Below are 19,625 nucleotides of genomic sequence, written 5' to 3' on the forward strand. Positions count from 1 at the left end.
TCCAAATCCACCAATCCGCTTCTGTCAATTCTAGTACACTGTATGAAATGCCTTAAGCCGATTGGTTATTTTGGGAAACTTCTACACTTCATCTCTCTACAATGCTTGGTACATCTCCCTTCCTGTTTTGAGAATATGGGGGGAATCCAATCTTGCACTTTATGGTGGCAGGATCTCGCTCAAAGTTGTTCACTACCCCATAGGGTAGAGAGCACTTTTGGGTGAACAGGGAGGCAAAATGGAATGGCAATTGGCTTTCGCCTATGAGACTTCTGATTTCTGAGTGTCTTGGGGCGGGATGTATTAATATACATCTCCGCCCAGCCGCTGCAATACTACCGCATATGTACTAACATATGTGGCTAGCATCGGAGTGTGGTGACTGAGACCCCCGCAATACCTGTAATGTGGTTTGCGGGGGTCTCCGTCACATCCCGGTGGCTGTCAGTGTCCCCGGCATCTCCTCCTCCCCCTGCAGTCGGATGTCCTCCCGGCTGTGACACCTGCCGGGGGAGGAGATCGATCGAGGACAGGAGGGGGGCTCGCGCGGATGGCGGGCTGCGGGCGGTGACAGAAGCCCATAGGCTTCTATAGGGTATCGCCACCAAAAGGTGGCGATACCCTGCCCGGCGGAGACGGGGCGGACGTGTAATGGTACATAGGAAAATGCAATAAAACTCCAGTTTTACCGCATTTTCCCTTTAGTACATCCCACCCTTAGACTTTAATTTTCATTTCTCTCTTCTGCTACCAGCGATGGCGTCTGCTGATCTGAGACGGGAGCTGGACTGTTCCATCTGCCTGAACATTTATACAGATCCTGTCATCCTGAGATGTGGACACAACTTCTGCCGGGCCTGTATTGATCGTGTGCTGGATACACAGGAAGGGACTATAGTTTTTACCTGTCCAGAATGCAGAGCAGAGTATCTGGATCGTCCTGCACTAGAGATAAACAGAAAGCTCTGCAATATAGCAGAACGTGTACGCTCTATTCCACAGGAAGGAACTGGGATGTTCTGCTCTTATTGTGTCCACTCTCAAGTACCTGTTCTTAAAGTCTGTCTGAAGTGTGAAGCTTCTCTCTGTGATATACATTGGAGGACACACAACAAGTCAGCAGAACATGTCTTGGTTGATCCCACCACTTCCTTGGAGAAAAGAACATGTTCCCTGCATAAAGAGATCTTGAAGTATTTCTGCACTGAGGACAATGTCTGTATCTGTGTGTCCTGCAGTTTGGCCGGAGAGCATCGGGGGCACATGGTGGAGATGCTGGGTGAGGCCTCTGAGAAGAAGAAGGAGAAACTGAGAAATGTTCTGCAGAAACTGACCACAAATAGAGACGAGACTGAGAAAAGTATCCAGAGTCTGCAGAAACGCAGGGGTGAAGCTCAGAAAAAAGCAGCTGGTTCAACTGAGACAATCGCTGCCCTGTTTAGAGACATCAAGCGACAGTTGGAGGACCTAGAGAAGAGAGTGCTGAATGAGATCTCTAGGCAGGAAGAGAATGTTTCACTCTCAGTCTCCGATCTGATTCAACAGCTGGAAATGAAGAAGGATGAGATTGCCAGGAAGATGTGTCAGATTGAGGAGCTGTGTAACATGTCTGACCCAATGACTGTCTTACAGGAACCCGCCACAGGTGACTTGTATGATACAGAGGAGCCATGTTGTATGACTGATCCAATGGCTATTAACCAAAAACAGGATAGTGAAGAGAGCGAGGAGGAGAAGGTGGTGGAGGGAGCCACTGAGGAGAACAACGAGAAGGAGGGCATTGAGAAGGACGATGCAGAGGAGGCTGAAAGTTATAATGAGCATGACCATAAAGTGGGAGATCTGGATGTGGGTCTCCTCTCAGGGAAATTACAAACATTATCTGATATAATAACAGGAATAAATGTATGTTTCTATTTGCAGACACCAACAGACATATCACTGGATGTAAACACAGCAGGTAATGATATACTTATCTCAGAAGACATGAAATTTGTATTCACATCTTCAATAGAAGATGATCAGCCAGAGACAGCAGAGAGATTCCAGGATTATCCTCAGGTGTTAAGCACCAGGGGATTCTCCTCAGGGCGACATTATTGGGATGTGGACGTCAGTAAGTCAGTCACCTGGTGTGTGGGGGTGTGTTATCCCAGTATAGACAGGAGAGGGGAGCAGTCACAAATTGGATGGAATAACAAGTCTTGGTGTTTGGATAGGACTTATGATGAGTATTCAGTGATACATGATGGGAAGGAGATCCCGTTACCTGGCAGTATTCCCTATGCTAGAGTGAGGGTGTATCTGGATTATGAGGCAGGACAGCTGTCCTTTTATTCTTTGTGTGACATGATCAGACACTTAGACACCTACACTGCCACCTTCACTGAGCCCCTTCATGCTGCATTAGGTGTATGGGACGAGGGTTCTGTACAGATATGTGTGGATAGCCTGGGGTAGTCAGGGAGAGGAATCTGATTGGTGGGACATTAGTGCACAGAATGATACAGAAGTACAGTGTATATATATATATATGGAATCGGTACATCTGTCAGAATGAACTTAGGTCTACAGTCATTAGGTCGACTCCATTAGGTCGACTGGCAGGAAGGTCGACCTGATTTAAGGTCGACATGGGCCAAGGTCGACATGACTTAAGGTCGAATTTGCATAAAGTTCGACATGAGGAAGGTCGACAGGTCATAAGGTCGACATGGGTTTTTCCTTGTTTTTTGAGCCGAATGTCGACACAGTCGACATGGACACAGTTGGCAATGAGAATCGGACCCTCGCATCGCTCGCTTCGCTCGCAATGCATTGGGCACGGTGGCTCGCTTCGCTCGCCACAGCTTTAATAACCTCCTCCACGCCCTAGTGGATGGTAGGGCATGAAATACCGCCTGTCGGCACATGTTGGCTCAAAAAACAGTGAAAAGCCCCATGCCGACCTTATGACCAGTCGACCTTCCTCATGTTGACCTTTATGCAAATTCGACCTAAAGTCATGTTGCCCTTGGGCCATGTCAACCTTAAATCAGGTCGACCTTCCTGCCAGTTGACCTAGTGGGGTTGACCTAATGACTGTAGACCTAAGTTCATTCTAATAGATGACCGCTTCCCATATATATATATATATATATATATATATATATATATATATATATATATATATATATATATATATATATATATATATATAGAAATAGGGGTGCGCTTGATGTACCACTTAGTGGCTATACATACAATAAGTAAAAAACGTATTTTTCATAAAAGCAGAACAGCATTTATTATAGGTTCATCCAACAGTAAAAGAATCTTTCATTTGTTCAGAATTTTTCAGAAGTGTGCCACATACACTGTGAATCCGCGGCCCCGATTCACAGTGTATGTGGCACACTTCTGAAAAATTCTGAACAAATGAAAGATTCTTTTACTGTTGGATGAACCTATAATAAATGCTGTTCTGCTTTTATGAAAAATACGTTTTTTACTTATTGTATGTATAGCCACTAAGTGGTACATCAAGCGCACCCCTATTTCTTTTTCTATTTCTTTCCCCCCCGTACCTTCACTGACAGCAGGGTACTATAGAGGTGCTGCTCTCCTAAGCGCATTATAGGGGCCACTTATCTATCTATCTATCTATCTATCCATACAGACAGTGAGTCTGGTGCAGGGAATTGGTGTATAATTGTGTGGGCACTGCAAGTTGTGTATTCAATGTTCCAGCAGCTGTGTCATGTCCAACATTATCTGTTGTTCTATTCCTGACAGGGCAAATATGTATCAGTCATACAGCCATGTGTATCAAACAGCATAATATTTCTATGTAACTCTATAGTTATGAGTATTCTTCAGTTAATAAATGAGTATTCTTCATTTATTTATTAGTGATGTAACTAATAAAGGTTCCGGAATGTTTCTGGTATCTTGCATTATTGTCTCAGTAGCTGTTGTGGTGCGACAGTCCTGGTTTTTCTGTATGAAGCCATAAAACATCTCTATGGTAAAGCGGTCACCTAGAGAAGACCTTCCCCGCTTCTGTCAGGGATCGGCATGTGTTGTGGGCACAGGACTGGGGAACCAATGACATGCTGGTAACGGGTGTGGCTCAAAGGGTCTACAGTATCTAGGTCGACAGTCAATAGACCGTCAAATTACCATCGACATATTGACTGTTGACCTATTATCTGTATCCTCTGGTAACAGACTGAAATTAAGTGAGACTGGACTGGAGTATATAGGCTGCATTGGAATGGGACATTACCATCATTGCTGCCATTTGCCTGCGTCACGGGGAGGGGAGGGGGGTGGTGGTGTTATCGATGGTGTTATCGATGGCATCTATGTGCAGGCTGTTAACGATATTGAGCATACACACTACATGATATTATAAACAATATCGTTCAGAAGGACCAACATTATTGATTATGGTTTATAATATTACTTAGTGTGTATGGGGCTTATGGGCCTGATTCATGTTTTTTAGCAACCGGGCAAACCCATGATGCACTGCAGGTGGGGAAGGTGTGTTGTGCAGAGAGATAAAGCGGTCTAACATTTGTGTGCTGCATGCAAAACCAGCCAGTATTTACCCTGCACAGAACAAATATAAATGTACTTGCTCCCCCTGCAGGGCAACATGGTTTCTTCCAGACAGTTACATTATGTTTTTGCTTTCTGTATACCCCTTTCACATCGCACCTCGGACCCGGGTAATTACTGGGTTGATGACGTGACAACCCAGGTTGAGGTGTGGTGTGAAAACACCAAAGTTTACAACCTGGGTCACCCTTTTTATAATGGGCGGACCTGGGTTTAATGTTAAAGCATTGGACCTGGGTTGGTTCTGGATTGGACCAGAGATCAAGATCCCTGGTCCGACTCGGCATTGCCATGTGAAAGGGGTATCCCAAACATGAATCAGGCCCTTACTGTTATATGGTGGCTGGAGAGCTGCAGGGGAAGCAGTATACACACAGGAGATAGGGAGAGGCCCTATACTGCACTCCCATTGTGTGGCACTATAAGTCTCAGCAAGGCAGCACGCCTTCGCCCGGCGCTGGATTTCGTGAGGCTTTAAATAGCGGCTGCCGTGCCCGCCATCTTCACTCCAGTCTAGTAGTGGGTTGGGAGAGGGTGTGTTGGTGCTGCTGCTGGGGCTTAAACTTGAGTTTGACCTTGAACGCAATATTTTTTATTCGCTGGGGCTGTCTCTCAATGCTGCTGTGTAGTCTAACTGTGTACTTGTAGTACTACTGTCTCCTCTGTGCGGTCTACCTCTGGTGCTGTAATATTATATCTAATAATTCATTAGGTACTTGTGTATTTTGGCGGCGCCCTCGATGTCCATCACGCAATGTTTTAATCGCATCGCATGCCATGCACCCGATGGCATGCAATGCAACGCGATTTTTGCCCCCTATGCGATGAAAGATTGTATAAGCACCCTAAAGGGTGCTTTTAACCCCTTCCTGACACAGCATGTTTTTGCCTTCCTGACAGAGCCCTTTTTTTCAAATCTGACATGTATCACTTAAGTGGGGATAACTTTTTTTTTGCTTTTACTTATCCCAGTGATTTTGAGATTGTTTTCTCGTGACACATTGTACTTCAAATTAGTGGTAAATTTGGGTCGATACAGTCTGTGTTTTTTTGTGAAAAATACCAAAATGTTGTAAAAAAATGGAAAATTTAGCAATTTGCAAAATGTTAAATTTTCTGCTTGTGAGACAAATAATCATACCACTCAAAATAGTTAATAACTAACATAGACCATATGTCTACTTTATGTTTCCATCATTATTTCAACTTCCTTTTAATTTTTTTGGACACTAGGAGGCTTACAATATGAATAGCAAATTTTCAAGAAAATTTCAAACACTGATTTTTTTTTTTTTAGGGACCAGTTCAGTTCTGATGTGACTTTGAGGGACTTGTATGTGAGACACCCCCATAAATGATGCCATTTCAAAAACTGCACCCCTCACAGTATTCAAAACAGCATTTTGGAAGTTTGTTAACCCTTTAGGTGTTTCACAGGAATTAAAACAAAGTGTAGGTGAAATTTCAAAATTTCATTTTTTTTGCAGATTTGCAATTTTAATACATTTTTCTAAGGAACACAGTAGATTTTACTAGAGAAATGTGACTAAAAATTGATTCCCCCAATTCTTTTGTTTTCATAAATATCCTATTTGTGGCCCTAGTGTGCACGTTGACCAAACCACAGGCTTCATAATAGAAGGAGCACCTACTTGATTTTGGAGCCTCCTTTTTATGAGATTATTTTTTAGGCACCATGTAGGTTTCTAGGCACCATAAGATGCTAAAAGTTAGGAACCCCCCCACAAGTGACCCCATTTTGCAAACTACACCCCTCAGGGAATTCATCTAGGGGTATAGTGTACATTTCAAACCCCCAGGGGTTTCACCAATTGTGGTCCAACTGGGCAGTGAAAATGAAAATAATTTTTTTACACAAAAATGCAGTTCTGGCTCCAAATTTTTCATTTTCACAAGGAATGAAGGAGACAAAGCACCCCAAAATCTGTGCCCCAATTTCTCCCGAGTACGGCAATGCCTCACATGTGACCAAAAAATACCATTTGGGTGCATGGCAGGACTCAGAAGGGAAGGAGTGATTTTTGGATTTTGCAGCTCAGATTCTGGTGGAATGTTGGTGGGTGCTATGTTGCATTAGCAAGACCCCCGAAGCACCAATACAGTGGAACCCCCCCACAAGTGACCCCATTTTGCAAACTACACCCCTCAGGGAATTCATCTAGGGGTATAGTGTACATTTCAAAACCCCAGGGGTTTCACCAATTTTGATACAACTGGGCTGTGCAAATGAAAAATTACATTTTTTACACAAAAATGCAGTTCTGGCTCAATTTTTCATTTTCACAAGGAATGAAGGAGACAAAGCACCCCAAAATCTGTGCCCCAATTTCTCCCGAGTATGGCAATGCCTCACATGTGACCAAAAAATACCAGTTGGGTGCATGGCAGGACTCAGAAGGGAAGGAGTGATTTTTGGATTTTGCAGCTCAGATTCTGGTGGAATTTTGGTGGGTGCTATGTCGCATTAGCAAGACCCCCGAAGCACCAATACAGTGGAACCCCCCCACAAGTGACCCCATTTTGCAAACTACACCCCTCAGGGAATTAATCTAGGGGTATAGTGTACATTTCAAACCCCCAGGGGTTTCACCAATTTTGATACAACTGGGCTGTGCAAATGAAAAATTACATTTTTTACACAAAAATGCAGTTCTGGCTCAATTTTTCATTTTCACAAGGAATGAAGGAGACAAAGCACCCCAAAATCTGTGCCCCAATTTCTCCCGAGTACGGCAATGCCTCACATGTGACCAAAAAATACCAGTTGGGTGCATGGCAGGACTCAGAAGGGAAGGAGTGATTTTTGGATTTTGCAGCTCAGATTCTGGTGGAATTTTGGTGGGTGCTATGTCGCATTAGCAAGACCCCCGAAGCACCAATACAGTGGAACCCCCCCACAAGTGACCCCATTTTGCAAACTACACCCCTCAGGGAATTCAACTAGGGGTATAGTGTACATTTCAAACCCCCAGGGGTTTCACCAATTGTGGTACAACTGGGCAGTGAAAATGAAAAATTACATTTTTTTTACACAAAAATGCAGTTCTGGCTCAAAATTTTTCATTTTCACAAGGAATGAAGCAGACAAAGCACCCCAAAATCTGTGCCCCAATTTCTCCCGAGTACGGCAATGCCTCATGTGTGACCAAAAAATGGCAGGACTCAGAAGGGAAGGAGTGATATTTGGATTTTGCAGCACAGATTCTGGTGGAATGTTGGTGGGTGCTATGTCGCATTAGCAAGACCCCCAAAGCACCAATACAGTGGAACCCCCCACAAGTGACCCCATTTTGCAAACTACACCCCTCAGGGAATTCATCTAGGGGTATAGTGTACATTTCAAACCCCCAGGGGTTTCACCAATTTTGATACAACTGGGCAGTGAAAATGAAAAATTACATTTTTTTTACATAAAAATGCAGTTCTGGCTCAAAATTTTTCATTTTCAGAAGGTATGAAGGAGAAAAAGCACCCCAAAATCTGTGCCCCAATTTCTCCCGAGTACGGCAATGCCTCACATATGACCAAAAAATACCAGTTGGGTGCATGGCAGGACTCAGAAGGGAAGGAGTGATTTTTGGATTTTGCGGCTCAGATTCTGGTGGAATGAATGGTGGGTGCTATGTGGCATTCGCAAGACCCCCGAAGCACGGTGAAATTATGAACCTAATAATCCATAGATGTGCGGTATATTTTAAAACACTCCTTTATACATAGGCCGGGTTTGTCGGGGCAAGTGTCACACTGGAAAATAGTTTGCTTTCTTATTCCCTTTTTATAGCAAACTTTGCACCTTTTTTGTGTCCTGCCCTTTTTTCCAGTGGAGGGGATTTCATCAGGAAAATGCTGCCCTGGTACAATACGGGGGCCAGTACTAGAAGTACTGGGGCCCTCTGCCTGCTGGTTCCCAAATATTAGGCCCTTTATGACTTCCTCTTGAAAGTGCATAAATGTCCCCCTCTGGCTGGTAGAACGGAATAGCACGTAAGCGTTATACAGTGCCATCTGGATGATATACACGGCCAGCTTCTTGTACCAGATTTTTGTTTTCCGCAGGGCACTGTACGGCTTCAGTACCTGATCTGAAAGATCCACTCCGCCCATGTACCTATTGTAATCCAGGATACAATTAGGTTTTGAGGTGTGGGTACTGGTACCTCGTACAGGGACGGAGGTGGTACTGTCTCCTTGAATTGTTGTCAGTATAAGGACATCCCTCTTGTCCTTATATTTGACCAACAACATATTTTCGGTGCATATTCCCCTGCTTTCACCCCTTCTCATTACTTGGGCAATGTGCGTTTTTGGGAGGCCTCTTTGGTTCTTGCGCACAGTACCGCAAGCTGCTGTACCTCTTGAACCAAGGGCCTTAAACAGGGGGATGCTGGTGTAAAAGTTATCCACATAGAGGTGATAACCTTTATCCAGGAAGGGGTGCACTAAATCCCAGACAATTTTTCCACTAACACCTACGAGGGAGGCGGTTCAATTCTTGAATCCTTCCCTTCATATACCCTAAACCTGTGGGTGTACCCTGAGGTGCTTTCACACAGCTTATACATTTTTATGCCATACCTTGCCCTCTTACTGGGAAGGTACTGGTGGAATTTAACCCTTCCTTTAAAATGTATAAGGGACTCGTCTATGCAAATGAATTTATCTGGGATGTACATCTCTTCAAATTTGGCACTGAAGTGATCAATGACCGGCCTGACTTTGAATAGCCGGTCAAAGGTGGGATCATCTCTGGGTGGGCACTGTGCATTATCGTTGTAATGCAAAAATTTAAGGATTAACTCAAAACGAGTCCGGGTCATGGCCATACGGTAAAGTGGGGTGCTGTACAGAACATCTGTACTCCAATATTGCCTAATTTCTGGCTTTTTTACTATGCCCATATGAAACACCAGACCCCAAAACGTCATCATCTCTACTGCATCTACAGGGGTCCACCTAGCAAATGATGACGTGGGGTTTTAAGCAATAAACTGGTGGGCATATAAATTAGTTTGGTCCACCATTAAATTTATAAAATCATCAGAGAACAATAATTTGAAAAAGTCAATTTCTCTGAGACCTGTGGAATCAAATTGGATTCCTGGGATGGCCAAAAACTCAGGAACCTGGGGCTCAAAATTGTCTGGTGGTGGGGTCCATAAGAGATCAATTATTGGGGGGGGGGGTCTCAGCTGCTCTACGGGGGCGTCTTTGAGGGGGTCCCTCATCACTAGAGGAGGAAGAGGAGCTTAAGATGAATCCTTCAAATTCCCCGCTTGCCTCACTGGCTGTGTCAGAGTCAGAGGCAAGCATGGCATATGCCTCCTCCGCTGAATACATTCTTCTGGATGACTGGGATGACATTTGGGATGCCATTTTTATTTTTGTGTTTCTGGTAGTGAAATGTTTCAACACGTGTATAGTGTAGGGGGGGTACAAACTTTATTTCAATGTAGTATGTAGTATGTAGTGTGTAGTGTGTATGTAGTGCAGAAAAAAAAAAAAAAAAAAAAAGGTCCTGCGCCAAAAATTGAGCACAGATGTTGGTCAGTAACGTCCGTCACTGAACAGCGCTCAAAGGCAACAGGAATTTGATCAAAAAAATTTGATCAAAAAAAATTAAAAAAATACCCCACAGCACCCTCAAAAAAAAAAAAAAAAAAGGTGATCAGTGATGCGACACTGATTACCAGTGAGGGGCAGCAGGTGCACAACCTTTGGTGCAACTGACAGTGCAACTGGCAGGTATATATAAAAAAAAAACCTCTGCACCCCCAAAAAGTTGCTGATCACCTCAGATATAGTGATCAGCACAAAAGGGGGGGGCAGCAGACACAAAATATAGCACTCTCTGTCACTATCTCTCTCTATCTCTCTCTATCTCTCACTATCTATCACTCTGACACTGCAGCAGCAGCACTGACAGTTATATATATAAAAAATAACCCCTGCACCCCCAAAAAGTTGCTGGGGGTGCACAAAAGGGGGGCAGCCGACACAAAATATAGCACTCTCTATCACTATCTCTCTCTATCTATCACTCTATGACACTGCAGCAGCAGCACTGACAGTTATATGTATAAAAAAATAACCCCTGCACCCCCAAAAAGTTGCTGGGGGTGCACAAAAGGGGGGCAGCAGACACAAAATATAGCACTTTCTATCACTATCTCTCTCTATCTCTCTATCTCTCACTATCTATCACTCTATGACACTGCAGCAGCAGCACTGACAGGTATATATATAAAAAAAAAAACCTGCGCCCCCAAAAAGTTGCTGATCAGTTAATTTATACTGATCCGCACAAAAGGGGGGGGCAGCAGTCAGTTGCACACGCAGTACAGCTGTATATATATATAAAAAATATATAGCACAATCTGTCACTATCTCTCTATCTCTCTCTATCTATAACTCTATCACACTGCAGCAGCACAAAATATAGCACTCTCTGTCACTAGCCCTCTCTATCTCTCTCTCTCTCTCTATCTCTCTCTATCTATAACTCGAACACACTGCAGCAGCACAACACAGCACAGCACAACACAGGAAGTCACAAGAAGTAACAAGATCCAGGAACGCTACAAGCAGTGATCAGGTAAGTGTTTGCAAGGATCAGGTCAGTATATCGCGGCAGATAGGCACGGTGACCGCACTGCACGCAATTCCAGACCGGAATGGCGTCTGCAGTGCAGTCACCGTTAGTTTAAATCACCCTCCATGGCTGTGATTGGTTCGTCGGTCCGACGAACCAATCACGGCCTTTGGGGGCGGGTTGGGTGAGGTGGGGTGACACCAGTGTCACCCTTACACCCCGTGGTGATTGGTGCTGTACTTTACAGCACCAATCACCACCGATCCCTGTGTCACCGGCGAACGTTATTCGCCGGTGACACAGAAAACGCTGTAATTGGCTGTTCACACTGAACAGCCAATCACAGCGATCGCCGACGGGGGGGCGGCATCGCAGCCCCCCCTGGGCATGCAGGGACATGTCTGCTGTCAGGGACAGCAGACATGTTTAAACTGTCACCGCGTCTATAGACGCGGTGACAGTTTAAAGCCATGACGTACATTTACGCCATGTGTCGGGAAGTACATCCCGGCCATGACGTAAATGTACGTCAAATGTCGGGAAGGGGTTAAGCACCCTAATGGGTGCTTACAATGTTAAATGCACCCCCACGCCACCCCCCACTATAAACGTGAACCCGAAGCGTGGCGAGCGCAGCGAGCCCGCGAGGGGCGGCAACAACGCGTCCTCCGACCTTTTCATACCCCCACTATCCACGTTGGCGTGGAGTTGAGAATAGAAAGTGTGGCGAGCGCAGCGAGCCCGAAGCGTGGCGAGCGCACGCGGATACCTTCACAGGTATCGGAGTCCCCTCGCGGGCTTCACAGGTATCCGCATGCGCTCGCCACGCTTCTGGCTCGGTGGCTCGCTGCGCTCGCCATACTCTCTATTCTCAACTCCACGACGACGTGGATAGTGGGGGTATGAAAAGGTCAGAGGACGTGTACCGTCGCCCCTCTGCGCTCGCCACGCTTCGGGTTCATGTTTATAGTGGGGGGTGGCGTGGGGGTGCATTTAACATTGTAAGCACCCATTAGGGTGCTTATACAATGTTTAATCGCATCGCATTGTATGCCATATACAATGTCATACAATTTTAAAATTGTATGACATTGTACAATATCGCGCGATCTCGCGTCGCATCGCATACCATCGCATGCCTTATGGTATGCGATGGGCGCCGCCAAAATACACAAGTACCATTCATTATATTATATAGTCCACTGCTGCTGCCTGCACTAAATCTGTCAGTATAATTTAGTTACTCAGTCCACTGTTGCCACTGGCAGTGCTACTGCCTAAGTGTACATACTAGGCTGCTATATCTAATTTAATTAAAAAATAATACTTGTGGGGCGTGGCTACGGCGGCAAGCGGGTAGGAAGTGTGCTGTTGGAGCTCCCCGGCCACCCATCCTTATAACTCATCCTGAGTCTGGGTAACGATGCCTATCACGTCCCAGCTGCTGCCTTGGTGTCTGCTACATCCCGCAAGCTGCCCGTGACCCTGCACGACCGACCCCGGGGCCGGCGGAACCTGGCGAATACCTGCCGCCTGTTCTCTGCCTCAGCCTCTGCACATCCAGCTGGACGCGCCTCCTGTCTCCGACGCCGAGCGGGTGGGTGAGTGCCGGGGATCGGGGAAAGAGTTGGCCTGTGATCCCTGGCTGCCGCATGGTGGTCCCCTCTCCTCCAGCTCCTCGATCCTGGTGCCCGTATAGTGAGCCTGGCCTGCTGGGTTGGAGGTTCTCTGGAGCTCCGGCGGCCATCTTGGGAGCTGCATGGAAGTACAGCACTCAGTGGAAAAAAAAGCACATAGTACAAATACAGCACTGTGACACGCAGCTGCCTCACCTCCATAGCCTGTGGACTGTTTTGTGCTGGCAGTGTTCTTTTGACACCCATCACTATATATATATATATATATATATATATATATTGTGGTGGATGGCCCTGTGACTGGTGGCACGTTACATGTCTGGACCTGGTGGGGGCTGACTGGAGTGCACATTCCCTCCTTTTACATAGGCTGCACTTCTTCATAGATTCAGGCCTATCACTTCCTGCTAGTGACTGAGTGTGTGTTCCAGCTCGTGCACAGACAACCTTGTGCGCCTAAATTTATTAATCATGGTGAAACAACACCACCACAATACTGCTGCAGTGAAGCTCGCAAAGTTCACAAGGGGCCCCGAAACACAGAACTCGTCTGCCTCCAATGTGGACAGCCCGCCTGGTCCTGGAGAACCGGTTGGTCAGCATGAGCCCACTAATGTTGCTCCACCTGTTTCTGACCCCTTTCAACAGGTTTTGGAGGCTATTGCTAACAGCGAAAAGAGGCTGTCGGACAAAATTGAAAAAGTACAGTGTGATTTATCGTTGCTTAGACAAGATGTGCAACGTATCCGTGAACGTGTGGGGGAAGTGGAGACACGCGTATCTACAGTGGAAGATGGCGTTAACCCCATGAAGACCACGGTCTCTACCCTGTCACAACAAGTTGTGAATATACAGAGTAAACTCATGGACATGGAGGGCCGCTTGAGAAGAAACAACATGAGGTTTGTTGGCCTACCAGAGAAGGAGGAGGGTTCCTCACCCGAATCCTTTTTGGAGGCCTGGCTTGTGGAATTATTTGGGAAAGACTCCTTTACTCCTCAGTTTGTGGTGTAACGGGCCCATAGGATTCCCACTCGTCCACTTCCCCCGGGGGCCCCTCCCAGGACATTTATTGCTAAATTTCTGCATTACAACGATCGGGACACGGTTCTTAGGCTGAACCGCACCAAGGGTCCTATGAGTAGAAATGGTGTGACGGTCTCTCTACATTTCCGGACTTCACCATGGAGGTGCAAAAGGAACGGGCCTTGTTTGTGCCAGTGAAGCGTAGGCTGCGTGACCTGAATCTACCTTACTCTATGCTGTTCCCGGCCAGGCTGCGAGTGGTGGTGGACGGTGAAACAAAGTTCTTCAGCAGCCCTCGTGAAGCGGCGTCCTGGCTGGACCGCTTCGCACCTGATGCTAGGCAGTTGGCACCTAACTGACCCATCAATTATCTGGTGTGACGACTATGTGTTTAATACCCCGGGAAGTTCTACAGTATCCCTTTGGCCTATAGTTTAATATCATCTGTCTATCGCTCAGTAACTCCGGTACTGTCAGCGATACACTAACATTGTGACATATTCCTATATAATGTATAGCTGTTGTATCTATCTATATGTACGGGGCATGTATCCAGAATGGGTGTTAGGCCTCTTTGTAGGTGTGTTGCTGTGGATTCGAATAGTACTACATATGGCCGGGGAGTTCCCCTGCTTAGCATTGGTAGTTATTACTTGATAGCTCTTAAAGGGATATTCCGGTTCTCTCTCTCTATATCCCTGGTTTTGTTTTTTTTCTATAGTTCAATTGGTTTATGGAGATAAGTACTGTATGCCGCAGTTCGGGAAGGTATACGGGGTGGGGGTATGTTGTAATGGGTTGTTTATGTCTTTATTGTACTATTTCTTTCTTTCTTTTTCTCCTTTCTTTCTTTCTCCTACCAGCAGCAGGGGACACTGCAGTATTCACGTGTGGGATAGAGTGGGTGCATTGGTGGAGTCGGCACTTTAAGTGAAAATTTGAATGTGGCTGGCTCCTCCCCCCTCTATTCCCACCCGGACCCCAGTCTTAGAAAAAGTGCCGGAGGAGTCGGTACTCCAGGCACTGTCTCCTGAGGAGACTAGGCTTTTGTTTATTTTATTTTTGTTTTTTTACAAGTTTGTGTGTAGCACAGGCAGCACCGCGGATAGGGTCTGCCTGTGTCGAGTAGGAGCTCTGGAGAGGCTGGTCGACACTGCTTGCAGTGTTCCTCCAGTTCTCAGCCACCGGAGCGTCGGCTCCGGGGACCCGCCGCAGCTGCTTGCGGCTTGCGTTACGGGTCCACGGCAGTTCCCCCCGTTCCAGAGCGGTGTTGGAGGCGCTAGGCGCCGGGAGAGGGGGCGGCCAGGTTGGCGCGCTGGCTGAGCAGCTCGCGCCGGGTTTTCGTGTGCGATGACGTCACCGCTCCCCGCCGGCAGCGCGCTGAAGACGCGAGTGGCTTGTGGGAGGAACTTCTCTGCACAGTCGCCATTGCTGTCGGCGTGCGGGTGAGCGGTGCGGCTGCAAGGAGGAGAGTCTGCAGACCCGGTCCTCTGGTTCCTGCGAGGCTACTGAGCGCTACCTTCCTACGCTACAGGGGTACTGTAAGTAGTGGAAGGGTTGTTTAACACACACACACATATCGGGAGGGTTGTGGCTGCTCCCTCCCTGTGGACACCCGGGCCCTGGGCTGCAAATTGGTATTCAGGGCTATCTTGTGTCTGTTTGAACTGGTGTGTGGGTGTGTTTGAGTGTCCTAATTTGTTACTATTTGGTATACATTATAGGACTGTGGGCAGTTATGGCTGGAAAAACTTCTTCCAAGGCTGCAGTTAAATTGTATTCTTGTAAAACCTGCAAGGGGCAATACACCCAGCATGTGAAGGGTGTTTCTCTCTGTGAGCAGTGTTATGCTGTGGCAAAATCTTCTGCTCCTGTTTTGTCCCCTCAGCCTCCGCAGATTGCTGTGGATCCTTTTCAAAATGTATTAGCAGGTTTGACTGCTGAATTGATGGCGTCTAGAAAGGATAGGGAGTTGTTACAATCTCAGCTCACTAGGCTTGCTTCGTCTGAACCAAGTTGGGCAAAGACGCTTATCAATTCAGTAGATTCTCTGTCACAGTCCTTAGCGGAATCTGTGCAGAAAAAGATCCCTTCGCCAGCCGTGGTTAAGAGAAAGGCGCCGGCTGCTTTATATTTGCCTCAGGATGAGGATGAGGATGAAGGTTTTGAATTTCTTGAGGAGGGGGAGGTGCTTGCAACTCAGGACCCTCCAGAGACTGATCTTGATGAAGAGGAGGCTCAGGGAGTGGATGGTCTCATTAGGGCTGTTAGAACTACCCTTAATTTAGAGGAGACACAAGTCCCTCCCCAGGTGTCTATCTTTGGACGGACTCAAAAGAAGCCTCTGTATTTTCCAGATTCTGCGGAGCTGGACAACCCGTTGCTTGATATTTGGAAAGTTCCAGACAAGAAATTTCAGATTTCTTCTCGGATTAAGTCGTTGTATCCGTTTAATCCAGAGTCCAGGGGAAGGTGGGAGATTCCCCCGTCTCCTGATGTTTCTCTGTCTAGGCTCTCTAAGAAGACCACGCTTCCGGTTCCAGGGGCGGTTTCCCTTAAGGAGGCTCCGGATCGCAGGTTGGACACTACTTTAAAAACTATTTTCACTACTGCGGGGGTATTACTGAGACCGGCGATGGCCTCCGCCTGGGTGGCTAGGGCCATGGAGGTGTGGTCTACTCAGCTTATCTCAGGTCTGGAGCAGGACTCTCCTAGGGAGGATTTGTTATCCTTGGCGGAGTGCATCAAGGATGCATCGACGTATATCGGAGAGGCATCTTCGGATGTGGCGTCTCTAGGTGCTAGAGTTTCTGCCTCAGCTGTGGTGGCCAGGCGTACAGTTTGGTTGAGGTCTTGGCAAGCAGAAGCGGAGACCAAGAAAGCAGTGGAAGCGTTGCCGTTTGCAGGGGAGACGTTGTTCGGGTCTGAGCTGGATAAGCTCATATCTCAGGCCACAGGGGGTAAATCAGCTTTTTTACCATCCTCTGCTCCGGCTCCAAAGAGGCAGTTCATGGGGCCTTCCTTTCGGGCCTTTCGTGGTTCCTCCAGTGGTCGAGGTAGATCCAGAGGAGGTTTTTCCTCTTTCAGAGGGCGCAGGGGTAGAGGGGCAAGAGTTGCTCCAGCCGCCTCTGCCGCTGTTAGAAGACAGGATCCCAAGCCCACGGACAAGCCAGTGGCATGACGGGCTCGCAGCTCACGTGGGGAGTCCCACTGTGGGTGCGCGTCTGCTGCTGTTTGTCGAAATGTGGAAGACCCATTGCAGAGATGCGTGGGTATTGGACATAATATCGCAAGGATACAAGCTGCAAACTCGAGGAAACAAAACAGGCTCTTTTTGGAGCAGTTCAAGGTCTTCTGGATTCAGGAGTAGTTATTCCAGTTCCGGCTCACGAGCAGGGAAGGGGTTTCTACTCAAGCGTTTTTGTGGTGCCCAAGCCGGACGGCTCGGTGCGACCAATTTTGAATTTAAAAGATCTAAATCTGTACATTTGCTATCAGAGATTCAAGATGGAGTCCATTCGGTCAGTAGTGGCGTCCCTGGAGGGCGGAGAATTTTTGATGTCGCTAGATATAAAGGACGCATATCTGCACGTTCCCATATGGGTCCCGCACCAGAGGTTTTTGAGGTTCGCAATAAACGATTGCCACTACCAATTCAGGGCTCTGCCGTTTGGCCTGTCATCGGCGCCCAGAGTGTTTACCAAGATTATGGCGTGCATGGTTGCAGCTCTCAGACTCAGGGGTATTACAATTATCCCGTACTTAGACGACTTGTTGATCAAGGCTACAAGCCGGGAAAAGTTGGTCGAGGATGCTTTGGTCACATGCAGATTCTTGACAGATCTTGGTTGGGTCCTAAATTTCAGGAAATCACATTTAACTCCGTCCAAAAGATTAAAGTTCCTGGGACTCATCTTGGATACAGAGAACGAGACTGTTTCGCTTCCCATGGAAAAGATCACAGCCATACAAAGGATGGTTCGTCAGGTCCTCGCTACTCGCAGAGTGTCGGCTCACGTTTGCACTCGTTTACTGGGCATGATGGTGGCCGCGTTCGAGGCTCTACCCTATGGTCGGTTTCATACCAGAACTTTCCAGGGAAACCTTCTGTCCCAGTGGTCAGGGTCCCATTTGCAGATCCACAAGAAGATTCTTTTGTCCAGGGAAGCACGGCTGTCTCTAAATTGGTGGCTGTCCACTCAACATCTGTTGAGGGGCCGCAGTTTCAAGCCCTGCGACTGGACCATTCTATCGACGGATGCCAGCTTGACAGGTTGGGGGGCGGTGACCCTAAACCATACCTTTCAAGGAAGGTGGTCCATGCAAGAGGCGAAGTTGTCCATAAATGTGTTGGAGCTCAGGGCCATCAGACTGGCGTTGTTCCAGGCCCACGGCTTGATCAGGGGCCGTTCGATTATGGTACAATCGGACAATGCGACGGCTGTCGCATATATAAACCGCCAGGGGGGAACCAAGAGCAGGGCAGCAATGAAGGAGGTTCGGCCAATTCTAGAATGGGCGGAGGCCTTTGCCCTCAATTTCTCAGCAGTGTTCATTCCGGGGGTGGAGAACTGGCAGGCGGACTATCTCAGTCGCCAGGATTTTCACCCAGGAGAATGGGCCTTGAATCCGGAGGTTTTCGATATGATAACTCGGAGATGGGGCACTCCCCAGATGGACATGATGGCATCCAGGCTGAATCACAGACTTCCCCTCTACTGTGCCAGGTCGAGGGATCCAGCAGCGGTGGCGGTGGACGCCTTATCAATCCCTTGGGATTTCGAGCTGATCTATGTTTTTCCCCCGTTTCCTTTGATACCGAGGGTTCTCAAGCAGATAAAAAAGGGATCAGCGTCTGTAATAATGATAGCTCCAGATTGGCCGAGACGGGCCTGGTACTCGGATCTGAAGGGTCTACAGGCAGACGTTCCGTGGCGTCTACCTCTCAGGGAAGATCTGTTGCAGCAAGGACCATTCGCCTACCCAGGCTTGATGCAGCTGCGTTTGACGGCGTGGCTATTGAGGCCGACCTGTTAAAAAGGAGGGGAATCCCGGCGTCGGTGGTTCCCACCATGCTAAAGGCTAGGAAGGAGGTCACCTCTGCACATTATCACAGGATCTGGAGGGCTTATGTGGCATGGTGCCAACAGAAGAAGGTGGAAAGAGCGGTCTTTCGACTTTCTCGGTTTTTGGAGTTCCTCCAGTCGGGTTTGGACAGGGGGCTGCGTTGGAGCTCTCTTAAGGTCCAGGTTTCGGCATTATCGATTTTCTTTAACCGTAAATTGGCACTTATTCCAGAAGTGCAGACCTTTTTGAAGGGGGTCCTGCGGCTGCAGTCCCCTTTCATTCCACCGTTTGAGCCTTGGGACCTGAATTTGATCTTGAAGTTCCTGAAGTCTGACTTATTTGAGCCTCTCGAGGGAGCGGATCTCAAGTATTTATCTTTGAAGACGGTTATGCTTCTGGCCCTTGCTTCGGCCAGGAGGGTTTCAGAACTGGGGGCGTTGCTTTGTCACCCTCCGTTTCTGGTTTTTCATAGAGACCGAGCAGAACTTAGGACTAAACCTAATTTCCTTCCGAAGGTGGTCTCAAGGTTCCATGTGAATCAGCCGATTGTGGTCCCGGTTCTGTCAGGCTCCGCGGAGTCATTGGACGTGGTAAGGGCGTTACGTGTCTATGTGGACAGAACGGCGTCTTTTAGGAAGACTGAGAGTTTGTTTGTTCTCTATGGTGCAGAAAGGAAGGGA

The 19,625-nt window shown here is 47.4% G+C and overlaps 1 protein-coding gene and 1 long non-coding RNA gene across 2 annotated transcripts in view; both read left to right on the forward strand.

The window, feature by feature from the left end:
- The window catches only part of LOC146027160 (uncharacterized), a 96,750-nt gene that overhangs the window by 55,903 nt on the left and 21,222 nt on the right, over positions 1-19,625 (forward strand). The window lies entirely within an intron of this gene.
- LOC146026900 (E3 ubiquitin-protein ligase TRIM39-like) lies at positions 757-10,511 on the forward strand. The gene is made up of 2 exons (XM_083157950.1): positions 757-2,425; positions 10,195-10,511. The coding sequence occupies exons 1-2, from the start codon at positions 757-759 to the stop codon at positions 10,230-10,232; spliced, it is 1,707 nt and encodes a 568-aa protein (XP_083014076.1). The 3' UTR covers positions 10,233-10,511.

This window comes from Crinia signifera, chromosome 8 (genome assembly GCF_055691185.1).
Source record: "Crinia signifera chromosome 8, ASM5569118v1, whole genome shotgun sequence".
Classification (NCBI taxonomy): domain Eukaryota; kingdom Metazoa; phylum Chordata; class Amphibia; order Anura; family Myobatrachidae; genus Crinia; species Crinia signifera.